General features: G+C 37.3%; 1 protein-coding gene across 2 annotated transcripts in view; it reads left to right on the top strand.

Annotated features, from left to right (window-relative positions):
- VAV3 (vav guanine nucleotide exchange factor 3) overlaps positions 1 to 21,712 on the top strand; it is a 297,763-nt gene that overhangs the window by 125,625 nt on the left and 150,426 nt on the right. For both annotated transcript variants that reach the window (XM_037498172.2, XM_054690826.1), the window contains exons 5-12: positions 1,912 to 2,020; positions 3,698 to 3,790; positions 6,213 to 6,281; positions 8,277 to 8,380; positions 8,920 to 9,019; positions 12,726 to 12,821; positions 16,583 to 16,651; positions 18,537 to 18,623. In XM_037498172.2, the coding sequence (XP_037354069.1) occupies positions 1,912 to 2,020; positions 3,698 to 3,790; positions 6,213 to 6,281; positions 8,277 to 8,380; positions 8,920 to 9,019; positions 12,726 to 12,821; positions 16,583 to 16,651; positions 18,537 to 18,623 (727 nt within the window). The remainder of the gene's footprint in view (positions 1 to 1,911; positions 2,021 to 3,697; positions 3,791 to 6,212; positions 6,282 to 8,276; positions 8,381 to 8,919; positions 9,020 to 12,725; positions 12,822 to 16,582; positions 16,652 to 18,536; positions 18,624 to 21,712) is intronic.

Below are 21,712 nucleotides of genomic sequence, written 5' to 3'. Positions count from 1 at the left end.
AAGCTCTGGTTCCTGGAGCATAGACTCATTCGGCGGATACCTGCTGAATGCATTGACAGTTACTGCTAAGAACCAATTCACAGGGATTATCTTTGGTGACAACTTTCCTGACTTCTTAGAGTTATTCTTACTGTTTCCTCTGTTCCTTTATTCCTCACTCATCTCTTTTCTTGAACTTGTAGAATCAACTGTTTTGTGCTATCTCCACAGAAGTCTACAGGAGTGCTCTTGGCTCTTCGTGATCTCTGCAGTCTTAGCACTGGAGTCTGGTGCTCAGTCGGTTCTTGGCACATGTCTGGGTGGATGCGTGGGTGGACATGTCACCTGAGAATGAATTTTTCTGAAAGCAGAGTTCTCTGTAAATCCTGTTACTTCCAGATCTCTCACACTTAGGCACCTTCCTTTCTTTGGAGTATTTGACAGTCATTTCTGTCAAATGCCAACAGATAATCCTTCACGGCCTGTAACATAGACAACCTTGTGAATGCAACTGTTTTGTAAAATGCTCCAAGTTGCAGAGTGGCATTTATGGTTAAAGTGTCTTTTTTCTTTCAAACATATAAATTTATGATGTTGTAATTGCACAGGCCCAGGAGAGATGCTAAGGGCTGGCAGTAATCTCTCTCTTTTTCAGAGAGATCTCAATGCTTCTTTGTAATGTCTCTGTGTACTTCAAATCTTTGAGATGATTGGTTTACAAAAGTTACTTATAGTAGTCATAAACTGAAAGGAAAAACTTCAGTAGTAACGTGTATTGGGTGGAACCAGCTATTTTGCCTTTTACTGAATGGGTTTGCAATCTCATGATGGGTTTCAGAAAGATTCAGCAATCAGTCACTGTAAATGCACACAGAAGCGTTAAAGATAGGGATTATTTTCCATGGCCAGGTGACCAGTAGAAGATTTTAAAGAGTTTTAAGAAATATATTATGACCTTGGGACCATTTCTTTAAGCAAAATAAAAACAGATAAAAGCAGAATCTGATTGAAGGGCGACCAGTGAGTTGACTTCAAGAATCATGGCTTCAGATATAAACAATATTAACCATCTGAAAAACAATGTTTTTAAAAGGCTATTTATAACATATTAGGTTCTCCCTAACTTCTCTGTCCTCCCCTTATTATACCCTTTAATACAGATAGTGAAACCGAAGTCTTGAAATATAATATGTAAAATGGGAGGCAAAATGGGGCCTCCCTGGTGGCACAGCGTGTTGAGCACGGCACTGAGAAGCTGTCCGCAGCCTTTGCAGCGCGGGTTCAATTCCCGGCCGGCCAGGGAGAAACCCACATGGCATGGCAGACCTCTCCTCTCTTGCCCGCTGCTCTCCTCAGCAGTGTATTTCAGTCAGTCTGCCTGTTCTGTTCCCCGCTCTGTCTCTGGTGGATCCTCTCACCCCCGCTCGCCTCTGACCTGTACCTCAGTTCTTGTAAAAATAAATAAATCTTTAAAAAATAAATAAAATGGGAGGCAATATGCTAGAGTGATGAAAAGTATAAGAATGTAACAGAGATTTTAAATCCTGGCCCTGGCATTGTTTAGCTTTTATCTTAGACTAATGCAGTAAACTCTCTCTCTCTCTAAAATGGATCAAACCATAATGCTCACCTGATAACTCACTGAATGCTGGGCTTGGGTGAATGAAATGAGATAATTTGTATAGGGTGATTATATGCTTGTGCATCGTAACAAATTCAGTGAATGTTATTGCTTTGGCCATCCTTATTAAATTCTGTTTTTGTTGTTTGTCATTTTTTTTATTGGGAGGGACAGAGCTATAATGCAAATTTCTGACTCCAGTATCCCATTTTCTGTCTTTTCTGGATTTTCTACTAAGATTGAGTAAGCTGTTTCTTATTCTATATATTGAAGAATAGAAAATGACCTTTATATTGTCCCCTTTGTTCTAGTGAAACCCACGTGGACGATGAAGAAGGACTCTACGACTGTGTTTATGGGGAAGATGAGGGTGGAGAAGTCTACGAGGACTTAATGAAAGCAGAGGAAGCCCATCAACCGGTGGGACTTTCACTTGTCTTGTTTTTCACTCTGAGCATTTTAGTAGGAAAGTAATTGCATGAAAGACTAACTAATATAATATTTATGTAACTTCCATTGGAAGTTACTGTTTTGTTTGTGTTACCTGTGCTTGCTATTTGGAGACATACAAACATGGCATTTTATAGTTCAAAGCAACCAAAAGGAATCTTGCTCTAATCCTTTCATATTTCTGGCAAGAAAACCTAGTCTCAGAGTAAAATGACATCTCACCCAGCTAATTAAATGCCTGGGTGGCAATAGAACATAACTTCAGGGAATCATGAAATTACATTGTTCTAAAAGGAAACCTCTTACAAACAGGCAAATGCTCTCTAAATTTGATGTAGGATAAAATATATATCAAAGAATATTATTTCATATTTGTGAGATGTTAATAAGTCACTTTTTCTTTCATTCTATGATGTGTCTAGCATTTTTACTATTTTATAACCTTAGTGTCAGTTATTGTCATAGTTGATATGCGTCTACAAAACTTTTTTTATCATTAAAATATCTAGAACATTTAGAAAGAATTATTTGGGTTTTTTTGTCATGTATAATTTATGGCCAAAATAAAACCAGTTGCACCAGCTTTTATTAATAGAGTCTTCTTTTATACTAAAAACTTTCATCAGCTAGGTGGTGATTTAGGTTTTTTCCAGGGCTTCATTGAATTTGCTCAGCTCTTTGTACTCTTACCTTTCATAAAAGGCTGGTGGACTGTCCACTGCCCTGATGGGAGGACAAACCTGTATGGGACAGCGTGTTTATAGTAAATGTAATGAATGAGCGCTTTATCCACTACTTGAGCTGACAGGCTGCCTGTGGTAGCATTTTAAGAGTGTTTTTAGTGGCAGAGTATCATCTGTACCTCCTATAATTATCAACGGCATTGGGTGCCAGAAAATTATTCTGTGACTTTCCCAAGGGCAGTCTTCATTCAGCTGACAGCTCTGGCTATTTATGTGGGACAGGGTCAGTGATGGTAATGATCTAAATGCATAGATTACCCTGCAAGGTGCTACGAGCTTTACATCTGTGATTTCGTTGACAGCTCCTTAGAGGTGGTGTGTTTATCTTTACTTTGCAGATGAGAAAACTGAGTCACAGAGAAATTAGGTAACTTGTCCATAATAACAAGCTAATAAAAGCAAAACTGAACATTGTTTTATGTGATCCCAAAACCTTTGCTCTTTCTGCTGTGTGCTTCTACCTCCAATCTTCAGAGCTTAGTGAAAGAGCCAAACACCAACGTTTTAGCTCTAGAAAAAATATTTGAAGAGCTTTACTTACCAACTATCCTTTTATTATTTTTGCATTTATTTCTACAGCCCATGTAAAGTATACTCTATGTCAAAGAAGCCATATTTGCACTATTTATGGTGGTTTCTATTCAATAACACACAATAAAAATTGTTTTAATGTAAAGAGTGTCTATACTCAAAAGCTTATTTTCAATCACCTAATCATTTCCATTGTTCAGTGCTGTCATTTCAAAGCAGCAAATATACTTTACATATGTAGTTAAATCTATCTTTGATGTGTTTTGTTGGAATGGAAAACTAAAAAAATGTCAATAATTTTTACCTCTTTCTACTACTACCCAGTAGATGAATAAATGCATTTGACTAAATAATTTTATCATTCCAATTGCAGAAAAGTCCAGAAAATGATATACGAACTTGCTGCCTAGCAGAAATTAAACAGACAGAAGAAAAATATACAGAAACTTTGGAATCAATAGAAAAAGTAAGTCAGCAGGTATTTTCTTGATGTAGCAGGTATTTTCTTGATGTCCAAATACTGCCTTAAATAGTTAATCTATTAGGCTCATTGTTTCTGTGTTAGTGTGTTTGTGTGTGTGTTTCGGTGTTCTAATTTTCAGTAAAAAGTTCGGGTTTAAAGATCTCAAAGCAGATGTATTCATCAACTTTTTATTGATTTTTTTTTTTTTTTTTTTTTTTTTTTTAGAATCTGAATGGTACTGTTCGAGGTATATGTAGCAGTAAACACTAGGAAACTAGATCTAGTTTTAGTGGCTTTCACCTTCATCAGTGGGCTTATAGAGTAAGCAAATAAATATGTCAGGTGGTAGTAAATTATCCAAAATAAAATAAGGCAGAGGAAACAAACAGCGATGGGGTAGTGCTGTGATTGTTTTGTGCAGAGTTGTAACAGAAGACCTCTGAGATAAGATCCTATTTAAGTAGACATTTGAGTGACTTGAAGGAGTGCTAGTATTTGAGAGATGACAATTCCTGGGAGAAAGGTCCTCGGATGAGAGTGTTCAGCTTGCTTCAAAGAACAGTGGCAGCTCAGGTGGGTGAAGCAGAATAAGAGGAGAGCAGTGAAATCAGAGAGCTGGTCAAGCACCAGCTCAGGTAGGGGTGTATTGGAGCTTCTAGCACAAGGCTCGGGTGTCTTGAGTACAAGTGACATGATATAACAGATTTTTAGCAGCTCAATCTGATTCTTACCTGGCAAGGATGGAAACTGGGGGAACTGTTAGGAGGATGTTGTAATCAAGTTGACAGAAAATACTGGTATTAGTAGCCATGGTAAGGGATAGTTAGATTCTGAATGAATTTTGAAAGAATAGTTAACTGGATGATGAATTAGGTAAAAGATATGAGGGAAATAAAGAATGCTAGGATTTTGTCACGAGCAGCTGTATGAATGGGGGAGGTACTTACTGAGATGGGGACGGACAGATTTAGGAATCATGAGTCTGCTGGGACGTAGTAAATTTGCAAAAGAAGGTTAAGGAGGGAGTTAGCTATATGAATTTCTCATTAAGGGGAAAGTTCAATTGACATATAGATAGGGCCTTTATAATTATGCAATTGCGTTTAAGGCCGGGGACAAGATGGGATTACCTAGGAGATGAAGTTGATAGAGGAGAGGTTTGAGGTCACCTCTGCTGATTTCCACATTTATAGGTTAGGAAAATGAGGACTGTGGAAAGTTTTGGAAGTTTAGGAAGAAACAAATGTGTGAAGCATTGTTTAGGGAACTGGGAAAAGAAAATGACTAAGGATATGTAGTTGGATTAAGTAGCGTTGAAGGTGCTATTGAATTTTTGGATAACATTTAAAATTAAACCATCAAGTGTAGTTCATGTTTAACTTCTTAGGTATAGGCATTAAATGTGTGGCAAGATAGATTTAACCTGGGTTTTCATTTTTTGAGATGGAATAATGAAGAAAGAGAGAGTGAGGGTATACACAGGGCAGTGATTCTTACAATGACTCGTGGATTGTGAACTGGGTGAGAGGGAAGTGAGGAGAAGAGAGATGTGGGATTGGCAGAGCCAATGATGATGAAGAATCCTTGAAGGAATGAGCTGTAAATGTAAGAGGTAGTGGCCAGACAGCCAATTGCTGAAATGAGTGCCTGGAATGCATGCATTTGTTGATAATGACAAGGTCTTGGGATCTGCCCTTCCAAGTAGAGAGCCAAACTAGGATGGTGCATGTTTTTGGAATTCAAGGAACTGAGAGGCCAGATTATTGGAAGGATTGCTTGTAGCTTCTGTCCCAATATTGCCAATAATGAAAATGGAAGTAGGAATGGAAAGCGCTATGATAGGTCACAAACTAACTCTTCAAAGAATGAAGGGATTGGATCCATAAATTGCTTAAGCAGTAGTCTTTTATTTTTTCTTACTTCCAGAAGCATTTATTTTTTAAACCTTCTATATTTTTTTAACATTTTTTTGGTGTGGCTGTATTTATTTATTTATTTTGTATTATTATTCATTTTTGTACAATATTTAATTTCTTCCCTCAAGTGTAATCCCCATAAAACTCTCACTACAGCATCCATAAACCATGACCCTTGTGCTCTTAAGACCCTTCCATTTTGACCCCTGTCCCTCCACACCCCCTGCCACTGTATTCCTCTGATTCATAATTTGCCTGTTAGTATTTTATTCTGACCCCTTGTTTGTAAACCTTCTATACTGTAAACATATGAGTGTACTTATATCATTAGATCTCTGTTCAAGTGTGAAATCTTTTAACTAGAGAAAATAGTTTCTGCTTATTTTAATATTCATAATACTGGACTTTTAACAGATATTTATTGTTTGTTGATGAAAAACTGTTACATGGATTAAGGGGTATGTTGTGCTTTTGTGCTTAATTATCACTCTTCTATTCTCTCCTGGTAGTATTTCATGGCACCATTAAAAAGATTTCTGACAACGCAAGAGTTTAATTCAGTATTCATCAACATTCCTGTAAGTAAAAATAATGCTAATAAAATTTGGTTTACTTCTATAAAATACTCACTTTTCTTATTGGGTCCAAAATCTTATTTATTTTTATTATATATATATATTACATATATATATTTTATTATATATATTATATATAATATATATATATTACATCATCCTTCCTTTTCTGTACAATGTATGATTTCCCATGAAACTCCCACCACCAATTCACCTGTGCACCCTCACTATGGTCCCTTGTGCTCTTCCCACCGCAAATTCTTCTTTTAACATTCTCCTGACCCTGATTTTTGCCTTATGAGTTCTTATGAGTTCTTTTTGCCTTATCAGCTGTATTTTTTTTTTTTTTTAGAAACAGCTAATATGTCATGTCTTCTTTCAAAAGTCTGTCAATACATGCAGAACACAAATGGATCAGTCAGCTCTTGTGTTATTCTTGACTGCTAGCCAGGAAGTGGTAGTCTTAGTTAAATAATCCCCCTGTTGCATCTATTTCTTTGTGCTGTGGAACCCAGACTTCTCTCCCTAAGGGCATCTGTCTCCACCACTTCCTTGGTTGCTGCTCTTGAGTGCTTTCTGCTTCCAGTTGTATCTCCCTTAGCACACATTTCTGATATCCTCCCTTTTTCTGAAGCATGCTTCCTATGATTTAACCATCCATAGTCATGGTAAGATAAGAGGTGTTTTTTTTTTTTTCACATTTATGTAAGCATTTTGATTACAAGGTTCCTTACAATTATCTTAAAATCCCAAAAGGATACATACCCAGAAGTATAGAATCAATGAGGTCATGCAAGGCAAATGCAAGTTCCTAGGCCTCTATAACTGACTTTGGTTTTAATATATAACATGTATATGCAACATACAAGTTTTAACTTACAGACTTGTCTGTGTCACCTAAGAGGTCCATTATATTTTGATTGTTATGTTCAGTTTAGAGGCACCCAGTCCATTAGCTGCTGCATACTAGCCTTGATCTTGATTTTGGCTACATGAATACATTCTCAGTGATTTGTAACATAGCAGGAAGAAAAAGAGCACAATAACAAATGGGCATTTAACATAAAGCCATTTGTGCACTGGAGGAAGATGATGATGGTGAACCACCTAAATACAATTACTATAACTTAGGGCCCGTTGACAGTTTATATTCTCACTGCTTTTCCATGCTTTTCAACAAATGACAGGACCAACATAGTCACATTTCATTTCTGCCCTGCTGGGGAAAAGCAGCTGGTGGAGTCCACATGTGCTCCAAGGTACACGGGGAGAGATAATGGGAGAATTGCCATCTTGATTCCAATTTTCTCATTTCCCGGCTCTGACATGTATTTGCCGCCTGACTGAAAATTACTTGCTTATCAGGAAAAATGTGAAATTCTGATTTTTGAGTTGCTCCAGTAAACTGCCTAGTGCAATTTATTTGCTCCTTATTTATGCCATTAGTTGTCTGATTTCAAGTAATTTAGTCTGATTGTTGTTAGCTTAGCACCAGGGCATCACTAATTGACCAAAGTACAAATCTACATTTTTATGTCCTGAGGACATGAATCATTACTGTCAATAAAACATTAAGTACTTGGATAGTTTTATTTAAAAATTTAAAATGATTATAAAATGAAAATGAGCTGTGTGTATTTTTATACAAGGAATAAATTATCCTGTAATAACTAGTGAGACAATTTCTTTTTTTCACAGAACACTGGCATTTCAAGTTAGGTCTGAAATTGCTATTTTCCATGCATGTGGCCCCCCTCTCTCTCTTTTTCACTCTCTCCCTTTCTTTTACCCCTTTTATTGCCCCATTTCCTTCTCTCTTTTCCCTCTACTCTCACTTTCTCTCACTTCTCTCTTTGTTGGTGGTAGCAGATGTATATGTCAGGAGCAGTCAGCATAGTTTTGCTTGCCAAGTCTCGAAACAATAAGGATTCTGAGTTTGTGGTAATTTTGTGGTGGTTATGATTGCTGATTTCCTTTCACATTGTTTTCTTTTCTAAGGAACTTGTAAAAGTTCATCGAAACCTAATGCAAGAGATCCATGATTCCATTGTAAATAAAAACAACCAGAACTTGTATCAAGTTTTCATTAATTACAAGGAAAGGTAACTTATGAATTTTAAATTTTATGGCTGTTAGTTTGTAATTAGAGCGAGGATAGTGTTAAATTGCTAATTACTACCCGTTACTGCTGCTCATTAAAATACAACCTGGGCTGAATTAGAACATCAGGCAGTGAATCTCAGGGTGGTAGTGTGAGTTCTATATGTATGTGTAGCCAAAGAAAAGATCCAGTGACACTGTGTGCTGCTCAAACATTTGCATTGCAAATCCAAATTGTGGGTTCTTTTGCAGACCCAGTTACCATTGAGTTCTGTAATCTTCCTTTTTAGTGCCATAAATATGAGTGATTCGTGTTCTGTGACTATGTGACATGTGTTAAAAAATGAAGAAGCTGAGGTTCAGAGAGATTATGATTAATTTGCACAAGGTCACCTAGTTATTAAGAGGTGCAGGATGAGTGAGATTTGCTGTGCTTATCCATAACTTTGCTTTTAAATAGATGAACATCTTCCTCTTTCCCTGTCTACTTTATTCTTTTGCTTTTTGATCATACAGATTTCTTCCTCTTGTTTCCTTTCAGGTTGGTTATTTATGGGAAGTACTGCAGTGACGTGGAATCGGCCATCTCTAGTTTAGACAACATTTCTAAAACAAAAGAAGATGTCAAACTGAAATTAGAGGTGCCTGTTTATTTTTTGTTTTGTTTGTGTGACATAAAGTAAACCTGTAAGTAATATATTACTTTTCATGATAAATGTGGTAGTACATTTCTCCATATAGTCTTTTTTATGTCTATTTTATAAAATATTTTATTAGATTGCTTTATGAAACAACACTCTAGTATTAATAATGACAGTAGTAAAATCTAAGATGTTGGCTCTGTTTTATGTGCATTATCTCATGGTATCCTCATGACCCTGTGAGATAAACTCAATTAACTTTCTTATCTTATGGGTAAGGGAGCTGTAAGATAAGCCAAATTTCAGAGACATTATGGATAATTTGCCCTGGATCACCTGAGTGGTAAGAGATGAGGGGTAAATAAGGTATACATGAGATAATGCATATGTAGATTTAAAATGTTTGTCAAAAAGTAAGACATTTAGGGACAGACATATAAAAGGGTATGGATATTGCCTGTAAGAAAGGAATACAAAACTGACACAAATATAAGATTTTTCCACAAATATAAAATGTGAGATTAAGTAGTATGTGACATGCACTAATTGTTAGGGCTTCCTGAGTACAAATGAGCCATCACCTCAATGTAGGGAAGAAAGCGGAAGAGTCATCATTTGAGTCAGATCACCGAATAATAGATGAGTCTTAACAGATGAGATAACACGAAGAGCATTCGGGGAGAATTGGTATATGTCTTAGTCAGAAAAGTTAAGCATTTGAGAAATGACCAGCAGACTTATGTAAACTGAGCAAGGGTAACAATGGGAAATAAGTTTGGAATCTATTAAGTCATTTTTTTCACAAGCAGAATTTATAATTTCAATGACCTTTTAAAAAACAATTCCATGTCATATGAATTTTCATTCCATGTCACATGTTTGGCTTTTTCTTAAATTCAGGCAGAGATAAATTGTCAACTCTTAAATGACCATGTGTGGCTTAGTTGGCTTTCTAATATTCCTGTGTTGCTCTTTGTCCAGTTTAGCAGTGAGGTCAGGTGATGAATAGGGAGAAAAGAGCAGGTGATTTTCAATTCAGAACCACTTTATTGTTTCAGCACATCTGGTATGTTTCATAATTCGTAACTCCCATAAACAGGAACTATTGGCTAGAAAGTTTGCACATCAATAGGCTACAAAGTCATACTTGGTATGACTCATTCTATAACATGGATCTTTTTTCCTTACCTCTTACAACTCCTTACTGATGTGAGACTTATGTCTGGAGATGGTTTGAGTCACCACTAAATAACACCCTTACAACCTTGTTATTAGTGTAAAGGGTTCTTCCTTTTTTGGAGAACAGAACCTTATAAGCATAGAACTATAATCCACACTGACTCAAAATTTGATAAGCTAAAACTTTACAATGTATACAACTAGTTCCTAGTAGAACTATCATTCAAACAACTTCTAAAATAAATATGTAAAATTCTGGCTCAAGAAAGTCATCAATGAGCTGTCAGTCAATCTTCCATTATATTCTTAGCATCGTTTGAATAGTACTCTTCCTTTAGGGTCACTATTAAAGTCCTGCCCAGTGAGCTACTCTGGAATTCTAGGTACATGGTCTTAGGAGAATGAAGTCTTCAGGCTGGTTTTTAAGGTTTAGGATGGAGCATGCTGGCCTGTCCCTTCCTCAGTTGTAGAGCCTCTGCTTCTGCCCATGAACCCGATTTGGAAGTATTTAGTCAAATACTTAGTATAATAGTTCAGCAAACTTTATTTGCTAGAATTGTCTTCTGCAAGTCCCAGCATGATGGCAGGAAAGTTGCTATATTCTTGATGTCTCTCTGCCTCCTTCATATCTTCTGTTTTGTGTTATTTTTACTCTTGTTGATTTTTATCTTTCTCTTCTCTATTTGAAACCAAGGTAACCTGGGGTAAAAGGTAATAAAATCTGTACCTTGCTCTGTGAGCTGTCTCATTCCTGTTGCACTTTATTTTCTTCTCAATTAGGAGTTTAGGCTAAGCACATAACTGGATGTTTTAGAGGAATCATTTCTATCCATTATTTACTTTCAGTACTAATAAGTATTTTATATCTTAGTCTTAGTCCCCAGTTGTAACTGAAGTAAGCAGTATTAGTTTCTTTGCTTCCTGAAACTATAACTTATATAAGTAAAGGAACTAACTTTTCCTTGAACAGTTTTAAAACTGACTTTTGTAATAGAACAGAGTGAATTTTAAAGTTATAAGTTTTCTGTTCCTAACACTGTGTTAAGATGGCATAACATGAAAAGTATAAGATACAACCTCAATTACAAGGAGCTTAACATGGAGCTGGGAAGATGAGACTCATTCATTACAATAGTATTAACAGTTTAACCTCCTATTTGAGAGCCATGATCCAGAACTCTCTACAATTTGTAGAAGCAAGAAATCAGTTGGAATAGTTATCCTTCCAATGAACCGCAGAAATTGACAAGACCTGAGCTAACCTGTCAGGATGTGTCCCTGGTTCTTGCTTTAGATCTGCAGTCCGTCACTCATTAAGCCACTATGGTCATAGAGTTAATAGTGCCTGCTTTTTAACTCCTGATAGTATAGTCTTCCATATGTCAGAGAAGCTAAGTGTGTAGGCAAAATGGAAGCAGACTCATGAGCAAAGGAATGTTTTCTTGAACACAGCTCCTTCCACAAACTAGAAAATTCCTTGGTCTAGGTTACGCAATTGTCTGAAGATATCGGACTTATTAGATAGCTCATAATTGTACTTATGTGGAGATTTATTGTTTTTTTTTTTTTTTAACTCCACCACAGATATATGAAGAACAGTACAATCATAAAAGTGATTTATTCAAGGTCAGGACAGTTAAGAGTTACCAAACTTGATTTTAATTCAGTCTTTGACACTTCAAAATGCTTTGCTCAGAGTCATAATTAATGTCAAAAGAATAAACTCAGTTACTGCTTTTAACATAAACTTTTAAGAAAAAAGAAAATGAGATTAAAAAATTAGCATCTGTACCTTTTAAAACTTTCATCCAGTAGTAGGTTTATACTTCAAATTTTTGGAACTTATTCCCTTTCTTTCAGTTCAACAAATGATTATTAAGCAAATACTAGATTCTTAGAGGTATACGCGATATATTGGGGGAGACATTATATATGATAATAATATAAAGTTCTACACAGAGACAGAGAGAGCACAACTTTTGATAGGGATAATTACTAAAGACATAGAAGTATAGTTCTTAAAGAGAAACATGAATTTTATTGGAAACTGGACAAACACATAACAGTCAAAGACAATGAAATGAACCAGAGACAATGAAATGAACCACCATCAACCAAGGCTTGATGGTGGGCAGACACATGGAAGGTTTGATGAGAAAGGACTTATTCTTGATGTCTGGCCCATAGGCCTGTCCGAGGAGATTGGTAGAAGGTACAGAAATGGGGTTAAGTGGAAGATGACCATAGCAGGCCACTAAGAAACATACTTTTCATGCCTAAAATGTTCTATTTATTATTCATATGACATGAATGAATTCAATTATATTGAAATTCTGAGTTTTTTTGTGTGTTTTTAATTCAAGATCCATATAATTCTTTTTATAAAGAAGGATTGATAAGGAAAGCAATACAATATTTAATGTATGAAAACCGTTTTGCTTATGTCTATTGCAAGTTGTAATGTTTGTTTTATGGCTGTCTTTGATAAAAATAACATTTTTAAAAATTTTGATAAATATTTCATTAGGAATGTTCAAAAAGAGCTAATAATGGGAAATTCACACTTCGAGATTTGCTTGTGGTTCCTATGCAGCGTGTTTTAAAGTATCACCTTCTCCTCCAGGTATGTAACTGAAAGCTGTTTATTTTTTCATTTATTCATTCAACAAAATATTAATGAAGCATCAACTATATGACAGCCACTAAATATTTTGGTCCCTATCCCCTTACAGTTTTCAATTATTGGCATAGTTAAGTAGAAAATAACAGAACAGATAGCTATTTTTCCTCCTTTTAGCAAAGATGATTTTGTGTCTTCCAAGTAGTCACACTTTGTGTCCACCAAGTAGAACTGGCTCAATTTTCCCATTAATATTTAATACAAAGCAAAACAAATAACAAGACCCCTTTAAGTCTTCCAAAGTTAATAGTTATCATTTATTAGAATCTCAGTGTTGTGATACACCAGAAATTTGGCAGATTAATTGGATTAGACCTTTTGCCTTATAACCATAAACTAAAGAGAATTGCATCAAATGCTGTGTTGCTTTCTGCTATAGTACATTATAATAAGACTATATTTATTTTGATGTGATTCTTGTTATAACCCCAAAGCTTATGGTTTCCACGGTTAGTCCTCTAATGAGGGTGGGGAGTCTTATAAATTTAATTTGATAGCTGTACCAGGAGACTCATTAGTTCTGCTCCAAAGAAATGTCTTACTGTATTAGTCTGTCAACTCTGCTGATGCTTGTGAAATGTCATTTTAAAAAGATCTACTACCTGTATGTGAAATATAATTTTGAGTCTGCTCTGCTTTGTACATCTTGTATATTAAATTTCTTGAACTGTAGCTGCAAAATTATTAGTCATCTCTATTTTTGTTCTACGGAGAAATCAGAAAAATTCAAACCCTTATTATTTGTTAAAAATGCATTAAAACATTTATGAGACCTAAACGCAAAGCAACTTAATCAAATTGGATTTTATGAAAAAAAAAAAAAAAAAAAAAGGAAGACTTAGGTGAACAGTTTCTGAGATATCATGGAACTAAAAACACGTCCAAAATAAGATAATTTTTTTATGTAAGGTAACTTTTGTATAGTCAAATATTGACTGGAGAATTTAGAAGGTACATTTTTCAAGCTTTATTATTTTGGTCACGTATGAGGTTTTAGTTGGACTTACAAGAGTATAAAATACGACTATACTTTTTTTGAAATTCAGTAGACTTTTTCTACCAATTTCATTTGGGATTGTTTTATATTTTAAATCTCAAAAGTATATTTAATTCTATGATGATTTTTTTTTAAAGGAAAGGTTTTATTTGGGGTATCACATATGGATAAATATTCTACAGGTGTTTTCTAGCTTGAAGTATTATAGAATAAAATTTGTCAAGTATTAGAAATTTATTGAATAAATAAGGATTTGATACTACTTACTACTATTCTTTAATGGGAAAACATACTTATAAAAGTAGAAGATGGAAGATGGTAGACTGAAACTTTGAGAAAAATGTAATATTAAATAATAAAGGAAAAGTAAGACTAGAAATAAAACAGTTTATTGCGCTTAATGGATTCTTTGTCTGTAGGTCTTGTTGACAGCTAGAAACACTGCTATTATTAAATTCAGTGAGGATCTTTGAGCTGTTTTCATAACAGGCCTCCAACCCAAAAGAGTGGGTCCTTTGCCCTCTAGGGAAACAATTCATCAGGGAGTGCTAGCAGTAGTTGAACTGGACAAGGTTTTATTAGAGACTCGTGCGTGAGGGAACCAGTGCTGCAAAGGAGAACTAGCTTGGCTCCTCGCAGGGAATTAGCAGGTGATACTGAAAGGCTAAGTCCATGAGGCGGGAGGGGGAGAGCACCTTTGTAGCTTGTTCTGGGTTGGGATGCCCCTGGGCATGTATGGATGGGCTCCTAGCCTTCTTTGTCCAGGAAATTGTGAGATAGTCAATATTCAGGATCTAATAATGCATTTTGTCCAGTGTGGCATCTCATGGTCAATGTGTTGGGACACGTTGTTTGAACACGTTTCACCAGTCCATGATTTAGTCCACCTGCTCAAACAAGACTTTGGGCAACTCATCCTACTGGCTGGCAATTTCTTTTACCTAGACTGTCTCAGCTTTTTTGTTCCAGTCATAGTAGTAAGCACTCACAATATAAAACAGCATCTTGATGGGCCTCCCTGGTGGCGCAGGGGTTAAGACGCAACCTATGAAGCAATCCGCAGCCACTGTAGCACGAGTTCGATTCCCGGCCAGGGAGAAACTCACGTGGTGGGACAGACCTCTCCTGTCTCACCCGCTGCTCCCCTCAGCAGTGTACTTCGGTCTGTCTGCCTGTTCTGTTCCCTGCTCTGTCTCTAGTGGGTCCTCTCACCCCCTGCATCTCTGGCCTGTACCCCAATTCTTGTATAAAAATAAATAAATATTTTAAAAAAATAGCATCTTGGCACTGATAATTCTCACAATTTATATGGGGGACAATGAAATGTAAATGCCAAGTACAAACAATGTGATAGGTATGCAGAGAAACAGAGGTGGTAGATATAAAGGTTGAGTTGATTATGCCTAAGAAGATTGGGAACTTGAGTAAAGGCCTGTCTCATAGTTTCACAAAGAAGAGATTCTTGAGTTGACCTTTGAAGGAAGAATAAGAGTTTCACAGGTGGTAGAGGAGAATGACTTTATAAGGAAAGCAAACAACAGGCTTAAAGGAATCAGATACCAAAATATGTTTTCAAAATTGCAGTTAATTTAGTGTAGATATTACTTAGGTTGTTGGGTGGAAGTGGAGAAAGGTTAGGAGAGGTTTGCAGAATTAAAATCACAGGGTGTGTAAGAGGTGTGGAAACAAATGAAAGATTTTTATGGGCATTAGAGAAATCTAAATAGGGTAGACAGATGCTGGGCCTGGTTTATATTTTAGAAACCTAACTCTAATGTCATTATTGGGAATGGATTGTAGTGAGGAGAATCTGTAAGTCAGAAAAGCAATCAGAACCCTATTATAGTGACACATTTCAAAACAAGCAAAGATTTGAACTGAAGTAGTGGCAGTGAAAATGGTTTCAAGGAAGAAAACCAAAGTTAATGTCAGGAGACCATTGTGAGGTTTCCAGAGGGAAAAGTCTAGATATTTTTTAGTTTTGGAGTTTAAGTGATCACACTGATGGAGGTACCATTAGTCAATAAAATACAAACAGGAATAAGAGTAGGGTTGTGGTGAAGATGCATTAGGTTAGTACATGTTGGATTTGAGAGGTCTGGGAGACCCACGAGGATGTATTGGTGCAGCAGTCTTGGTTTCAGGGGTGAGAATGTACTTCAGAGGGTGAGCACCTCATTATGTGATAGTTGACTCTGTGGTAAAGGTTGTGATAGAATCTGTGCAGTATGTGAAGTAAGAATAAAAGAGGACTAACGGGAAAGTCTCAGAAGCAATAATCCTAGCAAATGCAGTTAGAGAAAGAAGAAAGACCAATAACTAGCCAGACATTGAACATGTACCAACAACCAGCAGCAACATCCGAGAGGATGTCATCAGAATAAGGAACTATAGGAAAACCAAGTTTGAAAATGTCTACAAGAGTATCAATTCACTTGGCAATGAGGGTCTAGTTCATAATAGGTGTATCAGTGTAATGCTGGGGGATAGAATTAAAATTCTTCACTGAAAGGAAGATGGTTTTAGATACTGTCTCATGTTCTGTTGGGGTCTAGTTGGTAGTCTTATAGCTTGAAATTTTTGATGAAAATCAAGTCTTGTTACATCAGATGTATCACGGTAGGATGCAGTTAATGATAGAATGTTGTTTTTCCTTATGCCTTGGTTTTGATTTGAGTATTATTAAACTAAATCATCTTCTATGTAGGAGCTGGTCAAACATACCACCGATCCCTTGGAAAAGGCAAATCTGAAGTTAGCTCTCGATGCAATGAAGGTAAGGCGATGGATCTGCCACTTGTTTGTATTTGTCATTCTTGCCTGAAGAACAAAAGAATGCAAACTGAGAACACATATGTATGATATGCCAATATATTAAAATATATATCAAAGTATTTTTTAAATTTGTTCTTGTTGGACAAAGCTAGATATATTAACTGAAATAGATACGTCTCATGGATTTGTTAGAGAAATGTGCGTAAAATAAGAATATTGAAATAATGTTTGTTATTAATAAAAGTAGGACAACTATATAACAACCAGGAATAATGTAATAGAATGGTTTTATTTAGCACTCTTTATATAGTTACTAAAGAAAGCTGTGGCTTGGGTAAGCAACAGGTCAGTTGGTAACTTCAGATACTGGTGGTGTGACTTACTCTCTTCGCGTGAGGATAATGTGTGCCAGGTTTACCTGTGTGGATGCTGGCTCGCTGATACAAGTGGACTTTAGTTTGGGTTTCTACTTTCAGGTAAATCTGAAAATCAGGAAGTTTAACAAGTTAATGGCAGACTTTCAGAACATAATGGGGAATAGGGAAATCTTCAATTTCCATTTTATGTTAAATAAAATGATTTTGAAAGAAATGATATTTGCCCTAACTTAACACATTAGCAAACATTTGTTCCCCAAACCAAATGCCAGTTTGACTCTGCATAGAGTGATGCATAATCACCTACTTGAGTCCTGTGCCTGTGCAGTGTTAGCTCTGCTTTTCAGCTAATTTTATTATTTTTAAGGATTTATTTATTTATGCATATAAGAGCTGGAGTACAGGCCAGAGGTGTGGGGGAGGTGAGAGGATTCTCCAGAGACAGAGTGGGGAGCAGAACAGGCAGACTGACTGAAATACACTGCTGAGAGGCGCAGTAGATGAGACAGGAGAGGTCTGCTGTGCCCTATGTGGGTCAGCTCCCTGACTGGGGATTGAACTCACGCCGTAATGATGATGGTGCTGACGCAACCAGGGAAGACCCTCAGCTGATGTTATCACCCCACCAGGAAACATCAGACACATTGTTATAAAAAAAAAATCATACTGAGTTTCCAACTTTTGAAGAAAATGTTTGTAGGTACATGTATAAAGTCAGACTTGTCAAAGTTAGTAACTACTTGCTGTGATAATTCTGTTCCTAGTATTGCAGATGCATTGAAGAAGGTAAGGGGGAAAAAAGCAGAAAACAGAAAAATCTAGAACACATAATATAAAAATAGCTAGTTACACCATGGAGAGATTAGCTAATGTTTCCTCACATATCAGAAAAGTCTTTTTAAAGCAAGTGAAGGTACATGAAAAAAAAATGTCTGGTCTTGTTTGTTCATGTCAAACTCCGGAAATTCTCACCTCACCTTTACTTCTGCTTTGACTCTTTGATTGGGAGCTGACTTCCTTGACTGGATGTTCTCAGGAACCAAGAAAATAACTGGTTGCAGAAAACACCCCTTCTAGTTTCATTATCTAACATTTAGGTACTTCTTTCTCCCTGCAGCCCCTTCATTATTGCCCTTATTCTAACTTAAGTAAAAATGTAATTTCCATAGGTCAGTTATTTAGCATGTTTGGAATTTACATTTTTCGGACCAACTTTTTGTTGTTCTGCATGTGACATATTTTGCTTACTTTGGCTTTTTCCTAAACTTTTTCCAGGGGTGTGGTACAGGGACAGCGCTTCTCTCTTCCCAGCTGTACGCCAGACATTTTAAAATTGCTTTTGAGATGCAGCTGTGATTGATGGGTGTTCATTTTATTGTCACTGAGAAGTTATGGTGGTTACTTTTACCACTGATGGAATTAATGATGTGTTTTCTCTCAAACAGTTCTCATTTTTCCCTCTAATCTTATTGTTTCCTTCTTTTTTGTACCCTTGCCTTTATTCTGCAGGACTTGGCACAATATGTGAATGAAGTGAAAAGAGATAATGAGACACTTCGTGAAATTAAACAGTTTCAGCTATCTATAGAAAATTTGGTATGTAATTATTATTCCATCCATCTTCTCCTCACCCACAACTTGGGGGACATTGTAGGAGTTGTTTTTGGAAGAAAAGAAGTTTACCTTCAAGTTTATATGGTTCCAGGATCCTCCCCAACCCCGATTATTATTTGGGAGCATCCACATGGATTCTAGTGGCACCTGTGACATATTGTTGTCCAGGGACATTAAGGTGCCTCTCTCCTTAATCTCACTGCGCTTCTTCCACCAGCAGTGTGAATTCTAAGCAAGTCATTTTTCTTTCTCTTTTTTTAAAACCCCGTATATACTCATGGCTGATACCTATTAATTTATGTATTTTTGCTGGGTGCATATCTGTGCCAGGCATTTTGCTTGGGTCTGGGGCTGCAATTGTGAACAACATGGTCACGTGTTTGAGAAGACAGGAAAGAGCAGGAAACGCTGTGTTGAGATTAATGTGTGGTCAGGGTGCTGCAATGGGGGATTGTGACAGGTTCCTAATGTGCATAAGATGGTTAGAAAAAAAACCATTGAGTCCCTTAACACTGTATTGTGAAGAAGAAGAAACCAGCTGCATCAAGATCTGTGGGGAGAGGAAGATCCAGGAAGAAGCCATAGCAGGGCCTCCCCGGTGGCACAGCGGTTGAGCGCAGGGTTGTGAAGGTGCCCACAGCCTCTGCAGCACCAGATTGATCCCCGGCTGCCGGCGAGAGTCCCACATGGCACACAGACCTCTCCTGCCATTCCCACTGCTTCCCTCAGCAGTGTACTTTGTCAGTCTGCCTGCTCTGCCTCTGGTGAATTCTCTCACCCTCCCATGCTTCTGATTGTACCCAGTGCTTGTATAAATAAATAAATAAATAAATCTTTTTAAAAAAAGAAGCCATAACAAGTGAAAGGCCCAGAGATGGTGAAGAGCCAGGGCTGTTCACAAAGCTGAAAGGCAGGAGTGACTGGAAATGGAGAGTGAAAGGAAACATGGCGGCTCTCATGCAGGAACATTGAGCAGGAGAAGCTACATACCACAGCTCTGTGGCACTGACTAGGGTTTTACTCTGAGTGATTCCAGTGGAAAGCCAGTTAAAATTTTGTATTTACATCTCAGGAAAACGCTTTGGGTGGGTAGATGAGTTAGTTGTTGAGACAACTTTAAGAGACATGACTGAGGTTTCGGATAGAGCTGTGGGCAGTGAAAATAGAGAAAAAGAATCAATTGAAGATTTTTTTGTTTTTGTTTTTGTTGCTTTTTCTCTGAAACATCTAAAGCCTCTCTGTCTCTTTTCACATGGACAATGGCTTCCCCCCTTAGCACCTCACTGCCACCTTTCCAATCCCAATAGCTTCTAATCATCCTCCCTGGTGGTGCAGGGGTTAAAGTCTCAGCACTATCATGCTATCACCAGTCACTGCAGTATGAATTCAACCTCCGGCCAGGGAGGTGACCCACATGGCACAGCAGACCCCTCCTGTCTCACCTGCTGCTCCGCTCAGCAGTGTATTTCTGTAGACCTGCTCCCCGTTCTGTCTCTGGTGAATCCTCTCACTCCCTGCACCCCTGGTCTACGCCCCAGATCTTGTGTGCATATATAAATAAAAATAAATCTTAAAATATAGCGGGTTTCCCAAACTCATGGAGATTTCTCTGGTCTCTAAGAGTCAGTCAACATTCATTTTCACGAGAGATAAGATACACAGTTATTTGGTCTTAAACTATTTTCCTAAACTCATCCAGCTCATAGTGGCCCATATACTTTACATTGCAGCTGTCCTGCTTGGTTCCAAGTCTCCAATTTACCGTGCATTTTTATAGTTTTGCCTTTGGTCATAATTTTGTCAGAGCCTAGAGATTTCCTCATTATTTGCTCTCAAATTCCTTCAAAGTCCAACTGATTAAATCCTATCCCTAATCTTCCATCATTCCTTTCTCTGTGTAATCCCATAGCAAGGTACTTTGGCAGCTGTTTAGCATTTTATTTTATTTTATTTTATTTTATTTATTTTTATTTTTTTATTTTTATTTTTTTTTTTATAGAGGCATGTTTTCTTTCTTTCTTTCTTTGTTTTTGTTTATACATGCACTGGGTACAGTCAGAAGCGCGGGAGGGTGAGAGAATTCACCAGAGCCAGAGCGGGGAGCAGAGCAGGCAGAAGGACCGAAGTACACTGCTGAGGGGAGCAGCGGGTGGCAGGAGAGGTCTGCGCGCCATGTGGGACCCTCCTCCGGTGGCCGGGGAGCAGCCGGGGATCGAACCGGCGCCGCAGAGGCTGTGGGCAGCTTCGCAACCCAGCGCTCAACCGCTGCGCCACCGGGGAGGCCCTAGCATTTTATTTTAAATTGTGGTTAAAATATATAAAGCATTTTGAATGTTCAGATTCGCGACACTGAATACGTTCATACATTAATACTGCTCAGCCATCACCACCGCCCATGTTCAGGACACTTTGTCTTGCAAAACGGAAGCTCTGCTTATTAAACAGTAACTCATCACTCCTCCTGGCCCTGACACTCACCGTTCCTCTTTTTGTCCTTCTGAATTTGATACTCTGTGTCCCTCACATGAGTGGAGTCATATAATATTTGTTCTAATGGTACTAGATGATTCCTCTTAGCACAGTGCTGTCAAGGTTTGCTCTCATAGGATAGGATTTCATTCCTCTCTGTCCCTCTGTCTCTCTCTTCCATTTTTAGCTTGAATGCTCTAACACTGACTGTGTATACAAACCCCCCAAATTTCTTTTTTTTTAATTAATAAATTTTATTTTTATATTCCCCATACAATTGCAATCCCCCCATTCTGACCCCAATCCCTCCCCTCCCGCCCCCCACCCCCCAAAAAGTGTCTCTGGTTCATAGTTTTTGTTGATTTTGATTTTCACTTTCTTATAGTTATTCATTTTCCTGGTCCCTTATTTAAGTTTTCTAGATTCCTGCTATGAGTGAGACCATCGGTATTTTTCTTTTTCTTTTTGGCTTATTTCACTGAGCATGATCCCTTCCAGCGCCATCCATGTTGCTGCAAATTGCATGTGTTTATCGTTTTTGAATGCTGAGTAATATTCCATGGTATATATGTGCCACATCTTCTTGATCCAGTCATCCATTT

This window comes from Talpa occidentalis, unplaced genomic scaffold, assembly GCF_014898055.3.
Source record: "Talpa occidentalis isolate TD23 unplaced genomic scaffold, MPIMG_talOcc4v2.1 talOcc4.9, whole genome shotgun sequence".
NCBI lineage: Eukaryota > Metazoa > Chordata > Mammalia > Eulipotyphla > Talpidae > Talpa > Talpa occidentalis.
Note: the sequence above shows the minus strand (reverse complement) of the source record. Positions and strands in the feature narration are given on the sequence as shown.